This window comes from Raphanus sativus, chromosome 6, assembly GCF_000801105.2.
Source record: "Raphanus sativus cultivar WK10039 chromosome 6, ASM80110v3, whole genome shotgun sequence".
NCBI lineage: Eukaryota > Viridiplantae > Streptophyta > Magnoliopsida > Brassicales > Brassicaceae > Raphanus > Raphanus sativus.
In genome coordinates, this window is record NC_079516.1 from 31,890,268 (window position 1) to 31,908,398 (window position 18,131).

Below are 18,131 nucleotides of genomic sequence, written 5' to 3' on the forward strand. Positions count from 1 at the left end.
ATACGTTTCACTCATACTAATTGTATGTGATTGAAAGGAAAAAACATCAGACAGAGAAAAAAAAAAGAGTTTAATACTGTACTTTCCAAGCCATACAATACATTTTCTGTTTTTGGCTAATTACCCTCAACTACCTATTTTTCTTTTATTAGTAAATGAAAGAACTTCAAAAGTTATTTGTGCAAACCATTCCTCCTAAGTTGATATCATACGAAACAAAAAGAATGCAAGAGCTAATAGCCTATTATACTATTAGTATATATTTACCAAAACACTGTGCTTCCTGCTTCTTTTGTTCCATCAACCTCAGTTCAGTTCCACAATCTTTCCCTGAGAACCTGCAACAAAACAAAATCTGAAAACGTCAGACACCAAAAAATCCTAAATATTTTTCAAGATGGAAGAACAACACTGAGATTAGTGTCATTGCTTTTTATGAAAGAATGAGATTTACATGCTTCGTGCAACTCTTCCGCTAGTAGTAGAATAGTCTCAGCTTTTTCTGTCAGTTGTATCATCTTATCTATCTCCGCTGCAGCTGCTTTGACCATTTCCAATTTTTTTTCAACCTCCACGAGCTTAAAAGCTGCGGTTCCTGATGCGTGATTAACCTTCCCCTGGGAAACCGTGGGTACTTGTTGACGGGGTTTCACATTCGCCTCTTTAGGTCTGGCTACAACTGGCGTTCTCATTCCCGAGAAGCTATTACCATTCATCTTATAGAAGTTCTGCGTCTGATGTTGCATTGGTACCAATACATACCAAAAAAAGCAGGAATGAGGAAACCCAACAAGACAGATGGAAAGAAAAGTAAAAAGTTTTGCGCTCTTGTTCAAAAGAAGACTTACTCCTGCTTTCAACTGGTTAACCTTTTCAATTTTGCCCTGAGCAGCAAGCCTCCTTAATCTTGAACCCAAGACCCTTTTAAAAGTTGCTGGCATTTGATGTTTTTCTTGCTATACACAAAACCAGACCATTATAGAAAAGTTAAGGTGCTATGACAATAATAACCGATGATAAAGGGAATGGAAAAAAATATGCCTAACCTCGATGAAGTTAAAAATCGCAGTGACATCAGATCCATTAGGATCCGTCAATGCTGAAAGAGCTTCGAATATCATCCCATCATACCTTAATAAAACAATGGCTCAAGTCATCAGGAATGCTAGTAGACTCAAAGAAGAATAAAAAAAATTAAAAAAAAGAACAAACCTGGGAGCATTCTTTGCATCGACCATCATAGTATTCCAACAATCATCAAGATTCAAGTCAGAAGATCCAGTACGGGGAAGGGGGGGAGCAACTGGAGAAGGGATGGAAGTAGTGGTGGCGGCGGCAGCTAGATTCAAAGCGGCGGCTTTGATTTTGGGTGTCCGTACCTTATCATTTGAGCCTTGAATGTCAGGGGGAACACTCAAGTTACGCCATTTATCCTAAGAGAAAATAAAACATAAGATTCTTGTTGATAAAGACTAACGAGTTGCAGAGCGTTTCTTGGACTTGATAGTGTCATATAGTATGAATCAACCAGCTCGAGTTGAAGACCTTCTCTCAGAATCTCAAATGCTACAGAAGAAACAGAGAAAACAATATATTCACTTAACTAAAACAGAGTCTAGAAACCTCAAATCCAAAACTCTTCCCAAGTCTCAATCTTTCAACTAGGAACTAAAGTTCAAGACTATCATTGGTATTGATTGCATAAACAGAGCAATTAGAGAAACTTTTGCACAAAGAAACTGAAAGAAAGAAGAGAACCTTGAGGTCGATGTTGGAGCGATTAGAGAGCGGATGAGCGAATTGAGGATCTCGGAGGATATGCTTCCACTTTCCGGGACCATGCTTCTCAACGCCGGCGAGCAACGCCTCCTCCTCCTCCTCCGTCCATTTAAGCTTCTGGTTTCCCATCTCTCCGCTCCCTTCTTCCCACCAATCCAAACAACAAATCCTTTTCTTTTTATGTTTAAACAAATATTTGTGTGAAGATGATGATGTATTTATCTCAATCCACAAAAGTGCTTCTTTTTAGTAAGTTTTATATTTAATCTGGCAACACGGAATTTATCAAATTAATTAAAATCAAACCGAACCTAATAGAAAAATAGTTTAGAATTGGTAAATACTAGACATAACGAATGTATGTTATTGATAAGAAATTGATGTTTATATATATGATTTGGTATATAAACCAATCAAACCAAATAAAATAAATAAACCAATCAATTAAAATATAATAGTATAATTATACTATACTATATACTATAATTAATAATATACATAATTTATTTTATAGATATGATCTTCATATTTAAAATGTAGATTTTAGTAACTTAATATTTTATTTTAAGTTAAAAGTTTTTTTTATCAAATGAAACAAAAGATAATTTGTTTTGTTGTCAAATATGTGTGCTAATATTTAGTTAGTTAGTAGTATTATGGATTACTAATTTTCATATTTTATTCTATAAACTATTACTAATATTAACTTAATATGTTTACAAATTATTTAAATAGTAAAGGAAAAAATAGTCTATTTGAAAACCAAAATATTTTCGTGTTATATTAAAGCCGACATAAAATTCACAAAACTTTATAAGAAACTAAATACATTTATGGTTTTTGGTATAAAACTGAATAAACAAAAAATCGACGGCACATAAATCGAACCAAACCCAAGTAAATATGGTTTTAATACGGTAGTTATTTTTTATAAACAAAAAAAACCAAAAAACTGAACCGACCGAACCAATATCCAGAATGAGCAACCTTCAATGTATTATATAATACTATGATTTAGCTATAAATAATAGAAAGATTATAAATATTTATAAATGTCTCAGTTGTTTATATTGTATTTAAATGTTAAACTAATGAAAATGATGACTAAATATTTTACTACGTAGACCATTTTTATATTGTATTTATTTATAAATTTAACCACTTAATATGTTTGTGTATACTAACACATTAACTTTCCAAGACAAATATTTTGTGGAAAATTATTTTTTATTTTTCACATTTATGTGTCTCTTAGCTTAGTTTATATTGAAAATACCTAAACATTATTTGTGAAGTGATTTTGACAAATGTCATCATCACGTCTAATTTCAACAACAAAATATGACATAGCTTACAAAAAGTATGACACAACATTAATTTAATTGTGACATTTACAGTTTTCCTTATAGAACTTTATAGTTTTGGTAAGATTTTTTAAAAATATGGCAATGGCTACAAATTCATATATCATCATTAATATTAACTTTCTATATAAATATTTATTTTGGCTTAATTAAGAAAATATATTAACAACTCATATTTTTATTTTAATATTAAAAATAATAAATATATTTATTTTTAATATTAAAAATTTTAGAAATATTATTTAGATTTCTGTTTTGGAAATTATATTATATTATCTAACAAAGTTTTCTCTTAATTTTATAGAGCATTTGATTTAATATATTTTAACCCAAATAAAAAGTAGCTCCAAGATTATAATTTGAAATATATACATAAATATTATTAAATTAAAGATTAAATAAAAATTTATTCATTGTATATTAGTTTCTACATATAATTAAAATTAAAATTTATTTAAATATAATTTAAATTTTAAAACTTTTATTTCTGCATATGGTGCAAGAAAACACATAGTATATGAGAAACATACAACACTTAAAAGCATATATAAACAGTTTTATAAATATGTAATATTAATATTGAAAATATTATAAATTTTCGCTGAATATCAATATATGTTAAATTTATTGGTTAGCTAGATTATAAGAAGTAATATATTTTATTTTAAATAAATAAGGAAATTACATTAAATGTTTAAAATAAGTTTATTAATTGTTTCAGTGGCATAAGGTCTTATTATATCAAATTTGGTTTTTGAAAGTTACTAATTAACATGATCACAACAAAAGGCAATTAAAACTTTAAGATTGTGACATGTGTTAATTTATCTCATAATTAAAAAAGTTATTATAAATATTATTAATAGTAATTTTCTATTTTTAAAATTCTAAACAAAAGATAATTGTAAAAGATTATTTGATAGTAATTTTCTTTCTAATATTTTTACATGTGTTTAAAATTTTGTTTTCTAATATTTTTACATGTGTTTAAAAATGTAATGATTAAAAATATATGTACTTATATAATAAAAACGAAATTTGAATAATCTAATTGTAGATTATTTGATAGTAATTTTCCTTCTAATATTTTTACATGTGTTTAAATATATAATGATTAAAAATATATGTACTTATATAATAAAAACGAATTTTGAATAATCTAATTGTAAATATCTTTTAATAGTTAAAAATTGTTTAATATTAATTTTTCAGAATTTTTCCTTTTTAAGAATTATAAAAAAAATATTTACAATTAAGATTATATAGAGCTTGGTTTTCCAAAATTTTTAATTAACATGATTGTGACACATGACAGTTATATATTTAAAATCGTGATATGTGTTAAACTATTTCATAATAAAAAAAAATATATATATAGATATATAGTACAATAATTTTTAAAAATTCTAAACAAAAGATTATTGTAAAAAATTATCTGATAATAATTTTTCTTCTAATATTTTTACATGTGTTTAAGTATATAATGATTAAAAATATTTGGACTTATATAACAAAAACGAATTTTGAATAATATAATTATAAAAAATATTTAATAGTTAAATTAATTTAATATTATTTTTTCAGAATTTATCCTTTTTCAGATTTCTAAACAAAAAAAAATATTTTATTTTATAAAGCTTGATTCTTTAAATTTAGTAATTAACAAGACCACGACACATATCAATTAAAAGTTTAAGATTGTGACATATGTTTTAAAATAAAATCAATTTGTACAATATTTAACACTAATTTTCCTTTTCTAAAATCATTAAGAAAAAATAAATGTAAAAAATATTTAATCGTAATTTTCCTTTTTTAAAATATTAAACCAAAAAATTGTAAAAAAATATTGCTTAATATTAATTTCCTTTATTGAAATCATGAAGAAAAGATAACTATAAAGAATTAAAATAAAAACGGTCAAGAAATATTTGATAGTAATTGTATTTTTTGAAAAAAAAAATTAGACCAATAAAACTTGGTTTTTCAAAGTTACTAATTAACATGATTGCGACACATGAAATTAAAAGTTAAATATTGTAACATGTGTTTTAAACTAAAATTAGTTTGTACAGTATTTAATACTAATTTTCCTTTTCTAAAATCATAAATAAAAAATAAATGTAAAATATATATAATCGTAATTATTCTTTTTAAAAATCTTAAACCAAAAAATTGCTTAATGTTAATTTTATTTTATTCAAATCATGAAGAAAATATAACTTTAAAGAAATATAACACTGTCAAGAAGTATTTGATAGTAATTATTTTTTTTAGAAAAATTTAGACCAAAAATGTAAAAAGACTATATAACGTTAATTTCTTTTATTCAAATTCTAATTAAAAATATCATAAACCAAAAAGAATTACAATTATTCATATATATATATATATATATATATATATATATATATATATATAACTACCTTTGTTGTGCACATGAATGCAGAGCTACCGTTTTGGTTTACAGAGTCTGTTTGAGTCTGTAAAAGTCGATGACAAAAAAAAATATATATATATATATATATATATAACTAAACTTCCTCATATTTGATCACCAAGTATAATTATTGATTCAAGAAAAATATAAGGTACGGTTATGTATCCTGATCTTCGCATGTTCTTTTCTTCTTATAAACTCATGTTGATTTCTTTTGTAATTATTGGTTTATTCATGCAAATGTTGTTGCTTTAAATAATTATTACTATATTAAAGACTTCATATATCATTTAATATATGTAAAAATATTAAACCTAAACCTTAAGGTTAGATTAGTTAATCTTAATTTTTTTTATCAGTGTTAATTCTAGAATTATAAATGGCTTTTTCCTTTTAAAAAGTGAAAATATAATAGTAGTTAGTGTAAATATGAAAAGTAATAATATAAATGTAGTATTTTGACAATTTTTTTCTTTACTTTAGAAATTGGAAACTTTACATTTTGATGTATTCACTGATCCATAAAATATATATATCAACAACATGAATATTTATTTTTAAAAATAGTTATTTATTTTAACGAGATTTTTAAAACTTGTAATTAGCAATTTCTCTTATCGTTTCCTTTCTAGGTTTTAGGTTTTTTTCTTTGGATATTATATAGAAAATAGAGTGAAAAACCCATCATCTTTGTAGTTAGTTAAAGAAAGAAAAAACCTTTGAATTGAATACAACAAAACAATGCACGCATTCCAAAGATTTAGTATTATTATTTTTTTATTATTTGTTGTTCTTTTGAATTGATCCAAAACTATTCTTCCTTTTCTTGTTACTGGAAATTAATTCCTTAAAATAAAATGAAATAAAAAGAAAAAAAGGGGGGGGTCACATTATCATTACAAAAAAATCTCTTCTGCAATTATGCATATGCAACAAAAATGAAATTGATGGGTTTTGGATTCAATTGACTTGGGACAATATGAGAATTTCCTTAATGAATTATTAGAATTAGAAACCACCCTCTTGAATTTTCATTTTATCTAATCTTTAGTTTATTTTCTAGTCCAAAACAAATAAAGGATCAAAGCCCTTATAGATTACAGATACAGAAATTTGAAGAAGTGGGACATGGTTATACATCGACAAGCAAGAAAAAAACGAAATAAATTATCTAACACTTCATTTCTATACTAATTCAAATTGCGTTGCTGTGTCAGAAGAAGGATAGCTATACTGATTCGGTAGACTCTAAAAATACCCTTGGTACTTTATTGACGATCTCACAAAGATGTAATCTTAGTGAATTTGAGTTTACTGATACCAAACACGATGGGGGCACTCTGACCAAAACTGCACAGTACCAAAGGAGAAGCCTGTTGTTCAAATTCAGACGGCAGTTGATGATGGAAAGATAAATGAGTCTGTTGTGTTAGAGGGATTCTCTTCGAAGGAGGTACCAGAGACTTCTGGTGCTATAATTATGACGAAACTGATGGCTGAGCTAGAATCGGTTTCAGGTGAAAAGAATTTGTCAAGGATCTCTCCTCCGGTAAACATGGAGGAGCAGGAGAGGACTGTTTCTCAAGCGGATTCAGCAGGGGATAAGTGGGATGTTGTCTCAGGTAAAAACAATGGGTTGGAGATAAAACAGTTGGATGACAACACTGATGGGTGCTTATCACCAAATGGGTTTCAAGTGCTGCAAGACTTGCGAGAGGAGGGAGAGATAGAGGATGACGACAATGATGAAGTCTCTGCGAAAGAGGTAGATGATGATGGAAGTAAACTCGCACAGCCAGTGAGTTCGAATCTACCACCTCTTGCGCCTTCTGGAGCCTTCGCGTCGAATGCTCTGGCAGTTAGTACTGGGACTGCTTCTCCCCCGCGACAAGGCAGCTCCCTCCGCAACAAAGGGAGAGGTTCAAAGAAGACGATTGTCAACTCAAGGGGTCTAGTTCAGGCAGTTACTCATCAGCAGAAGGGGTCTAACGCTACGAAGAAAGCTTCCTATCGGAAGCTATGATATCGTCTATATTTGCTTGGAACATGCGTGGGTTCAATAAGCCACGCAAACATAGGACAGTCAAACATTGGGTTACAGCGGCAAAACTGTCTTTTGGGTGTTTGTTAGAAACAAAAGTGAAGGTGGAGAATTTTCAGAAGGTTTTTGATGGAACTTTTCCGGGGTGGAGTTATTTACACAATTACTCGCATCATAGATTGGGAAGGATTTGGGTTGTTTGGTCAGCAGAGGTAGAAGTTTTTCCGGTTCTGGTCAGTGCTCAAATGATCTCTGTTTGGGTTAAATATAAAGGCTCGGGCGACACTTTCTTGGCCTCTTTTGTCTATGCATCTAACTGTGCAATTGAGAGAAGGGAACTTTGGCGTGAAATGGAGATGATCAGTGGGTCGGTGGTAGGAAATAATAATTCTTGGATCATGCATGGTGATTTTAATGTGGCTATGTCTGTGCAGGAGCATTCTCGAGCCATGGCTATGCGGTCTGATCTTAGTGCTATTCAGGAATTTCAGAATGCGGGACACAAGTGCGACATGATGGATCTTGCTAGTGTCGGCCCTTCTTTCACATGGACAAACTGTCAAGATGAAAACCCGATAAGCAAAAAGCTTGATAGGGTTATGGTCAACTCATGTTGGATCAATTCTTTACCGCACTCGTTCACTACGTTTGAGTCTGGGGGAGTATCGGATCATATGCGTATGCACACACAGCTGAGGGAAGCATCACAGACTAATATGAAGCCGTTTAAATTCTTTAACCATGTCGCCTCTCACCCTCGATTTCTAGAAGTTGTTTCTCGTGTCTGGAACGAAACTGAGCCACTGTTCCCCTCACGTTCAGCGCTCAGACGTTTCCACGATAAGCTAAAGGCGTTAAAAGTGGAGATGAGAAGTCTAAATAGAGACATGTTTGGTGACTTGCCAGGCCGTGTTAAAGCAGCCTATGAAGATCTCTGTGCGAAGCAAACTGAGGCAATGCAGAATCCACAGACGTCCACATTTGAGGCTGCATCAGATGCTTGGGAGCATTGGCACCATATCTCTGGAGTGGAGGAGCAGTTTTACTATCAGAAATCAAGGGTCCAGTGGCTGGGACTAGGTGATAGGAACTCGAGATTTTTTCATCGGGTCACTCAAAGCAGGAATGTGAGAAATACTATTCGGAAAATAGTTACAGCTGATGGCAGGATCCTTACCTCTCTCCCTGACATCAAGCATGAGGCTGCTTCTCACTTTGAGAATTTCTTAAACGGATCAAATCCTAACAGCGAACGGGTACCGCAGGAAGTTCTGTCTGAGCTTATTGATTATCATTGTTCAAGTGAGGATGCAGGTATGCTAATGAGGCCTGTCCAGGCTTCCGAGATTAAAGAGGTTCTCTTCGCCATGCCCTGTAACAAAGCGTCGGGTCCTGATGGTTTCCCCATGGAATTTTATAAGGCTGCTTGGCCGGTGATTGCGAAGGATTTTGTTACGGCTGTGCAGTCTTTCTTTACGTATGGTTTCATGCCCAGAAGTATTAATGCTACTCTGCTCTCTCTGGTTCCAAAAACTACTGATGCTGAATTTATGTCAGATTTCCGTCCGATTGCGTGCTGTAGTGTGATCTACAAGGTCATCTCAAAGATTCTAGCCATTAGACTCAAGGCCACTCTCCCTGCAGCCATCGAGTTAAATCAGTGTGCATTTGTGGAAGGCCGTCTTCTCTTGGAAAAATGTGCTGCTAGCTACTGAACTAGTAAAGGACTACCATAAACCGCAGGTTTCATCAAGGGCAACACTTAAACTGGACATCTCGAAAGCTTTTGACACTGTGAGTTGGTCATTTATTGAAGACACTTTGCGTGCGATGAAGTACCCGGACCTCTTTGTCACTTGGATTATGAGGTGTATAGACACAGCGGCTTTCTCAGTCTCAGTTAATGGGGAACTTGAGGGTTTTTTCTCTAGTAGCAGAGGTATTCGACAGGGGTGCTCCCTCTCTCCTTACCTCTATGTCATTATCAGTAACGTTCTCTCAAAGCTTCTCAACAAAGCAGCCACTGCTGGACCTATTGGTTATCATCCTCACTGCAAAGAGGTAAACCTATCTCACTTGAGTTTCGCCGACGACATTGTAATATTCACTGATGGTACCCCCTCTTCCTTGCGTAATTCTTTGCTGGTGTTCGAGGAGTTTGGGAACATGTCTGGTCTGAGAATAAATGTTGCGAAGTCTTCAGTATTTGCTGCAGGCCGTGGGAAAGCTCTACTTGAGCAAGCTGCAGTCGAAGTGGGCCTGTCAGTCTCTGCGTTACCCATTAAATATTATTGGTCTGCCTCTTACATCAAAGATAATGTCAAGAAGTGATTATGAGCCGTTACTTACGAAGATCAGAAGCAGGTTTCTCTCTTGGACCAGCAAAGCTCTGTCATATGCAGGGCGCTTACTTCTCATAAAGTCGGTTATAGCAAGTATGACAAACTTCTGGTGTGCCGCTTTCTGTCTTCCCTAAGCGTGTATGGATGAGGTGGAGAGCATGTGCTCTGCTTTCTTATGGAGTGGAAACCCAAATGATACATCAAAAGCCAAAGTGGCGTGGGAGGAGGTGTGCTGTCCGACTACGGAAGGGGGACTGGGTATTCGACGAGTTAAGGAGGTGAGTACAGTGTTCATGTTGAAGCTCATTTGGCGTCTGTTCTCTTGTTCCAAGTCGTTATGGAGTGTGTGGACGCACCGTTACTTGCTTAGGGGTGAAACTTTCTGGGACGCAAAATAAACATGATTAGGCTCTTGGGTTTGGCGGAAGCTGCTAAAGCTTAAATCACTAGCGAAGGAATTTATCAAAATGGATATAAGGGATGGCTGTACCGTGCGTTTCTGGACAGATCTATGGCACCCTCGGGGAAGACTAATTGAGGTCACAGGTGACATTGGAACACAAAAACTTGGCGTTCGGCGTAATGCGAGGATTTGTGATGTCTTTGTAGATGGAGACTGGAGATTCCGAAATTGTCGCGATCAGCGCATTCAAGAGTTAGCTCGAGATATCAAAGATTTCCCTCTCAGTCTAGTTGGTACTGAAGCAGATGGTCTATCTTGGAAATGTGGGGAGAATTCTTATATTGAGAGATTTGTAGCAGCTGAAACATGGCACTTGATTCGGGAGCACAAGACGGAGGTACAATGGCACAAGTTATTTTGGTTTTCTGAAGGAGTTCCACGGTATAGTTTCATTACGTGGCTTGCTGTGAGAGACAGACTTGCAACAGGCCATATAACCAGTCAATGGGGACAACCGCAGGTTTGTATATTCTGTGGTGAGCCAGATGAGACACGTGACCACTTATTCTTTGCGTGCCCGTTTACTTTCACTTTGTGGATCAGAGTAGTGGGGAACCTTCTTGGCATTGATCCGGACCCAGACTGGGAGGAAACTATCTCGTGCTTGATGACGCGAAGCTATGATAAACTTACTTTTATTCTGTTGAGGCTGGTGTTACAGGTCACAATATATTTTGTTTGGAGAGAGCGTAATGACCGGCGGCACACGGGTAGGGTGAAGTCAGTGGATCAGGTTGCTGAGTGATTGATAAGACCATTAAGAACATGATTACATCTCTCAAGTACCGTTCGAAGCCACATCTCCGAGGTCTGATGTGTAGATGGTTCAGTGCCCACTAATTTTTATTTTGATAGCTCTCTGGTAGTATTAGTTCTATACGAACAATTTATTTGTACATATGATTCTTTTTCAGAGTGATCAATAAATTTAACATTTCATCAAAAAAAAAACATGAATATTTGATAGTTTTTAGTTTTATGTTAAAAACATGTATTGGAAAAAAAATGTTAAAAAGATGAAAATTATGAAAGAAAAGAAGATAGAGAAAAATATAATTTACTACATGACATTACTTTAACAAAATTTAGGATAAAAATATACATTAAAAACTAGAGTAAATAGAAAAATAATATTTTAATTAAAAAATTAAACTATTATTAACTGTAATAATTATCACTCTAAAAAAATATTTGTTTATTAATGCAAATGTTGTTACTTAAAATAATTATTACTATCTTAAAGACTTCATATATCATTTAATATATGTAAAAATATTAAACCTAAACCTTAAGTTTAGATTAGTTAACCTTAATTTAATTTTGTCGATGTTAATTTTAGGATTATAAATGTTTTTTTTTCTTTTTAAAAGTGAAAATATAATAGTGGTTTGTGTAAATATGAAAAGTAATAATATAAATATAGTATTTTGACAATTTTTTATTTACTTTAGAAACTGGAAACCTTACATTCTAATGTATTCACTGCTCCATAAAATATCTTGTATCAACAATATGAATATTTGATAGTTTTTAGTTTTATGTTAATAAAATGTATTAGAAATAATATGTTCAAAAGAGATGAAAATTACGAAAAAAGAAGATAGAGAAAAAGATAATTTAGTAAATGACATTACTTTAACAAAATTTAGGATAAAAATGTGCATTAAAAACTAGAGTAAATAAAAAAGAATATGTTAATTAAAAAATTAAACTATTATTAAATAGACTATTATAAAAATATTTTTCTAAAGGATTTTTAAAATAGAAATTATCTTAAAATTACTACTAAATATTTTAAAATTTAAATATAATATTTAATAATTATGAAATATTTTTAGAAATTAATTTATAGTTTCGTAGTATATATATTTTTAATCATAAAATATTATAACAAATTTCATAATATTAAAAAGAAAAATATCGTAAAATATTATTTTGCAATTATATTTTTCTTAAAACTTTAAAAATAGAAATTACTATTAAATAATATTTATGATAAATTATTAACAGAAACTATTTTTGTTATCTTAGTATATATTTATTTATTTATGAGATAGTTTAACTCATATCACATTTTTAAATATATAATTGTCATGTGTCACAATCATGTTAACTATTAATTTTGAAAAACTAGGCTCGATATAGTTTTTATGATAAGATTTCATTAAGATTTTAGAAAAATAAAATTATTATTAAATAAATTATTTTTCAAATCTGTTTTTTTTTGTCTGTTAATTGAAAAAGGAAAATTTCTACAAGTTACTATTAAATAATTTTAAAATTGTTTTTTTAACATTAAATAATTTCTAAAATTAGTTGTTTCAAACTTCGTTTATTTTATTTTAATGGTACATATATTTTTGGTCATTACATATTTAAAACACATATCACAATATTAGAAAACAAATTGTGATCAAATAATCTTTTGCAATTATCTTTTGGTTAGGGTTTCAAAAATGGAAAATGACTATTAAATAATATTAATAATTAATTTTTAAAAATTTTTTTTTGGTTATTATCTTAGTATATATTCTTTTAATTATGAGATATATTAGAACAAGTCACATTTTAAATATATAATTGCCATCATATTGATTATCAACTTTGAAGAACCAGACAACTTAAAAAAATATTAAACAAAAATATTTTAGAAAATTCAACAATACATAAATTATTTAATAAATTTTGCATAAAACTATCTATTAAATAAATAAATAAAATTCATCTATGTATCATGATTATAAAATACAAATTTTAACTTGAACTTATGTAATTTTTTTAGTTATAAAATAAATCTCACACAACATATGCAAATCAATCATAAAATTATAATAAAATTATTATTACTTTATGTTCTTTATTAAATTAAAACATCAAAAACCCCGTTGCAACATATCTAGTTGTAAATAAATTGTAATCTTAAGGATTAATTCTTATTTGCACTTCAAATTTAATAGATTAGATATGGAGAATTAATAAAAACCGCAAAGGTTTTCGGTTTAAATTGTCATAAACAGAACGTTAGACCTCAAATTCCAATTAACACAAAATTTAAAGAGCCCTATAAATATTTGAAATATTTACAACTACACACAAGACAAACACTTTCGGTGTAGTTATTTGTGGAATATATGCCTTATCATGTCAAAATGTTTTGTGAAGATCTATCACTATCTATAAAGTCGTTCTTTTGGTAAGTTTTTCAATCTACGATGCATACTGTATAAGGAGTCAAATTCAAATTAACATAGCCCCATATATAAATTTACTCCGACGAAAGCTAGCGCCGTTACCAAAACAAGGAGGTACCCATCAACGCTAAGTACCTCTTCACGGAAGAGTCAGCGTGGATCTTGAGGAGAGAATCTCACCTTCTACACAGGTACCAGTTACCTCGATGGCTCTGTAGCCGGAGCTACAGCTCGATTATCTCCGGTGTATGAAGACACGACTAAGCTGAATCAGATCAACAGGGTCCTGAACGGATAGGGACAATGAGTGGACTGGTTTGGGAACTGGAGCTGTGTTTAAGGTAGCGCGTGGGGTGTGTGTTATTTTGAATCTCTATGAGTTCTTTCTTATGATCATGTTATAGCCTTTGTTACATGTCTTAACCTCTTTTTTCACGTCCACAAAATGTGTATATTGTTATTAGGTTGATTCATTGAGGAATGTTGTTTTTCATCTCTAGGTCTTGGGATCTCTTTATTGAACGTGTATCAGACATTACACATTATCCGAATCCTAGAGGTACTCATCTTTGTAACCTCGCTCTCTGGAGTTGTTTCTCCAAGTAACTATTTCCACAACATTTTTTTCATGATCTGTTGTGAACTTGTGCTTTTTTCTCCCAATGTTCAAATATTTTGCCTATCGTGTATCATCTCTATAAGGTCAAGTTGTCTTGAATTGACAAAGTTCCTTGTCAGCTGACATTAATCTTGTAGTAGTTCCATCAGTTTTTTTCTCTCTCTTTCTATATATATATATATATATATATATTATGCTTTTGAGAAGATTCTTCTGTGTAATTACTTGCATCTCACTATCTTTGATATGCCTTTTATTGTAAAGAATTAAAGAACAAATTTATTCCTCACTAAATTTGATATGGAATAACCGTTCCTCATCATTCCCATAACTTTATTCCCATCAATTCTTTTCCTTTTTGTTCCTACTATTCCCGAGATGGTCACCAGTTAGACCCAAAGTGTTTTTCTTTTCTATAATTTTTATACAAGATATGAACCTTGACACTATGGGAGATCAACAATGAACTTTCAATGGAGCACAAACCTTTAAAAGACCAATAACAACTTCCTACGCATTGGCTTGTTTTTATGATCACTGTGATCGCCTTCTTCTTGTAGGAGGTATGGGATGGAATTTCGGATCTCATAGATAGCCATCCTCTGTCTACATAGCAGATAAAACAATTGAAACAAAGACACAAGAATCAAAGATGAGAAATCTGTTATTGCAGGTTCTAAGAAACCAACATGTTAGGAAGATATTGGGGAAAGAGGAATCGAATTGTGAGCAACTGAAATAGGAAATGTTCTATTGGAGTTATGTACTTCATGTTCTTCTGTTGCAATCTCCCTTAGCCTGCTAAGTGCAGGCAACAAAATGGTAGCAAGATCATGTCTGTCTTTTCTCCGCAGCTCGCAGCACTGCAAAGCTAATTGAGCTAGCACCATTGTTTCTTCTTCAGGCCAGTCTGATATTTTTGGATCCAAAACCTCTCTGAGTCTCCTTTTCTCAATCGATTTCTCTACTCGATGGCTTAAAGCCATTGCCGGCATGGCTGTGAGGATTTGCAGAAGCACCACACCGAACGAGTACAAGTCAGACTTCACTCCAAGCATCCCCGTTTGCTGGTACTCAGGGTCAATGTAACAAAATGTACCGGCTGCAGCAGTCATGTGGTATTGAGTGAAGCTATCAGCAACAGCGGGAGGCACCAACCGAGCTAAACCGACGTCACTGATTTTGCTAATCATATATCTGTCTAGCAGTATGTTTGCTGGCTTCAGATCTCGATGCACTAGTGGCTCAGGTTTGGCCTGGTGAAGGAAAAGAAGCCCTGTGGCAATCTCAGCAGCGATTCTGAACCGTGCCCTCCAAGATAGTGGTGGAGTATTGTCTTTGCACAAGAGACGGTCTTCTAGTGTTCCATTTTCCATATACTCATACACAAGGCAGCCATACTCAGGACAAGCACCGAGGAGGATCACCATGTTAGGGTGTCTCATACAACTTAGAACCTCAACCTCTTGTTGAAACTGCTTCAGACCTTGTGAGACATCTGACTTCAAAATTTTGATGGCAACAGAAGCGTTTTCAATAACAGCTTTATACACAGGTCCATAACCTCCTTCCCCAATCTTTAGAGCATCTGAAAATCCATTTGTAGCACCTTCCACATCTCTGATGCTATAACGTTTGTAGGTTACGCCATCGGCCATCTTCTGTTCCTTGAACCTGGCCTGCATCTCCACAAGTCTTCTCTTCTGCTTCTCCATTTCCTCAAGCTGTTTTGTCATTTTATTAGTTGCTTGGATTGAACCCTGTGTTTTCTGCTTCAAGCATTCAATCAGTGTCTGATATTAGTCCAAGGAAACATTGTCGTTTGCTCACATGATTGTAAGTATCTTACAGTTACTCTGCCCATGGAAACATTAAATTGTTGTAGTTCGAGTCTCAATCTTCTCACTTCTGCTTCAAGATTTTGATTCTGAGCATATTCATCCACATGGCACGCAAACATATCAGTATCTTAAACTTGACATTCGGCATACTCAAAAACACCATATCTACATTTTTACCTGTTGTTCAGTAATATTGCTCTCCTCTCCATCGGTTATATTGCTCTCACACTGCAGATTTTGAAAGAAAATGTCAAAACGACAGGCAACTTCGTGGCAATAACATCGATTTGAAACGCTACTAACCATGGATGTGGAAGAGTGGGAGCTTTCTCCATTGGTTGATCTTCCTAGGACGCTGTAGAAACTCGCATTTGATACACTACTATGACCGCTATGAGAGAGTCTATTGCTGAACTCTGAGGCAGAACTCATATTAACACACGACTTGTATTGATATGTAGGTGGAGAAAAATCTCCGTTTAGTGCAGGAGATGATCTGCAAGAATGGCAAAAAAAAATCCAATGATTTATGTGAAGCAAAACAATATTCATTCACCCAGAGCAACATGATGAGTTAAGTACCTTCCGGATTCACTGTAACTGGAGCTTGTTGGGCCAAGATCGAATAACATAGAGAGCACAGTTTGTTGTTTTGAAGGCTGGGGAGTGTGTTGAGGTGTCTGAGCTCTACTCGCTGATCTGCTTGTTACGAGCTTCTCTTTAGACACAATAAAGACAGCACATGTATCTGGAGTTGTTTTAAGCAAAGACGCTGGCACATCTACGCTCTTAAACTTCCTGATTAAGACCATCATCACAAAGAGTTTTAGCATTCACTTATATTAGAGGCAGGTTACGTGAGAGAAAAGATAGGGTACTTGAGGAAGTAGTTTCGCGTAGAGGCTCCAATTACTATATTTGCAATGGAGTTGTTGGTGATGTAGTCAACAATTGCACTTGCAATGTCAATATCGTGAAGAAGCACCTCCTTTGCTATAATCTGATTAAAAACATATATATATATGAGCTCAGACTTATAAATGCGATTGTTGTCAGGACTCAGAAGAGAAAGAGAGATTGATCTCTGACCCCTTTTCGAGCACATAATCCTCTGAAGGGAAGAAAGAACTCATGCGCCTCTTCTTGGTTGTCATGTGTTGCTTCTGTGTCCGTTCCTGCGCCGATTCCTGTTTAAAAGACCTTTTCATTATATTGATTGGTTCATTGATCGATGACAGAGATGATGATGATGACATTACGCAATTTGGTTTTAACATGGAGAAGGATACAGTTTGGAGAACGGCCGACAATATTGTCAACGGCCCACTTTAAAGCGTGTTGGCTGTTCTTATCTTTATCAATGGCTATTGCAGTAATCGCTTTGCTGTCGGTTCCTTGCATTCTTCTTGCAGCCATCCTTGTGTTTCGTCTTAACTTGTTTCTAAAGAAAATATATAAAGACGTGTTCTCAGAAGAATTAAGGAGACCAAACGATGAAGAAATTAAGAAGAGAAGAGCAGAAGAGATGAAACATATTTGAACTGTTTTTTTTTTGTTGAGCAAATTAAAGCTTATAAGTTGTAATGGTGTTTGCACTTTGCTAAACTTAGAATTTTTTCAACCGCTTAACGGTCTAAAAAGAACCGAGAAACAAAGAAGAAACACAAAGAGAAGAGTTTTCAATTTTAGTTGACTACTCATTACAATTTATTTTTGGAAAATTCCATCACATATCTTGTAAATTGTATATCTATACTATTAAAGCATGATCCTATTGTGCTTTTTACCTAAATCAATCCTTTCTTTAACTAACATTGCATATTTCATTAGGGGCAATTAAGTAATATTAATAACAAATCTATATTGGATCATTTTTTTGGATCCAGCTCACTGCCCACATCAGATTTCTCTTGGGTCATTTGGGCCGATTAAGAAATCAGATCCAATTCTTATTTTTTTTTGCAAGTTCAAATAGTTTATTTTCAACATTCTTAATATTTTGTGTAGTGAACAAAAATTAATCACTTAATTATTATATTTTTTCTTTTTAA

General features: G+C 32.7%; 4 protein-coding genes and 1 long non-coding RNA gene across 5 annotated transcripts; 2 read left to right on the forward strand and 3 right to left on the reverse strand.

The window, feature by feature from the left end:
• Positions 1-53: 53 nt before the first annotated feature.
• On the reverse strand, positions 54-1,964 carry LOC108811855 (telomere repeat-binding factor 4-like). Its single transcript, XM_018583961.2, has 6 exons — positions 1,759-1,964; positions 1,213-1,433; positions 1,047-1,131; positions 849-956; positions 455-734; positions 54-338 (listed from the first exon to the last, which is right to left on the reverse strand). The coding sequence occupies exons 1-6, from the start codon at positions 1,906-1,908 to the stop codon at positions 307-309; spliced, it is 876 nt and encodes a 291-aa protein (XP_018439463.1). The 5' UTR covers positions 1,909-1,964; the 3' UTR covers positions 54-306.
• Positions 1,965-10,433: 8,469 nt separating this feature from the next.
• LOC108808405 (uncharacterized) lies at positions 10,434-11,174 on the forward strand. Its single transcript, XM_018580560.1, has one exon. It carries the CDS (start codon positions 10,434-10,436, stop codon positions 11,172-11,174), a length of 741 nt encoding a protein of 246 aa, XP_018436062.1.
• Positions 11,175-13,642: 2,468 nt separating this feature from the next.
• On the forward strand, positions 13,643-14,195 carry LOC130496389 (uncharacterized). The gene is made up of 2 exons (XR_008935503.1): positions 13,643-13,973; positions 14,121-14,195. It is a non-coding gene; the product is annotated as an uncharacterized LOC130496389 (long non-coding RNA).
• Positions 14,196-14,702: 507 nt separating this feature from the next.
• On the reverse strand, positions 14,703-17,729 carry LOC130496065 (U-box domain-containing protein 35-like). Its single transcript, XM_056987816.1, has one exon. It carries the CDS (start codon positions 15,973-15,975, stop codon positions 14,932-14,934), a length of 1,044 nt encoding a protein of 347 aa, XP_056843796.1. The 5' UTR covers positions 15,976-17,729; the 3' UTR covers positions 14,703-14,931.
• On the reverse strand, positions 16,142-17,496 carry LOC108836963 (U-box domain-containing protein 51-like). Its single transcript, XM_056987260.1, has 7 exons — positions 17,340-17,496; positions 17,170-17,267; positions 16,938-17,080; positions 16,663-16,878; positions 16,384-16,576; positions 16,258-16,308; positions 16,142-16,213 (listed from the first exon to the last, which is right to left on the reverse strand). The coding sequence occupies exons 1-7, from the start codon at positions 17,494-17,496 to the stop codon at positions 16,142-16,144; spliced, it is 930 nt and encodes a 309-aa protein (XP_056843240.1).
• Positions 17,730-18,131: the final 402 nt, after the last annotated feature.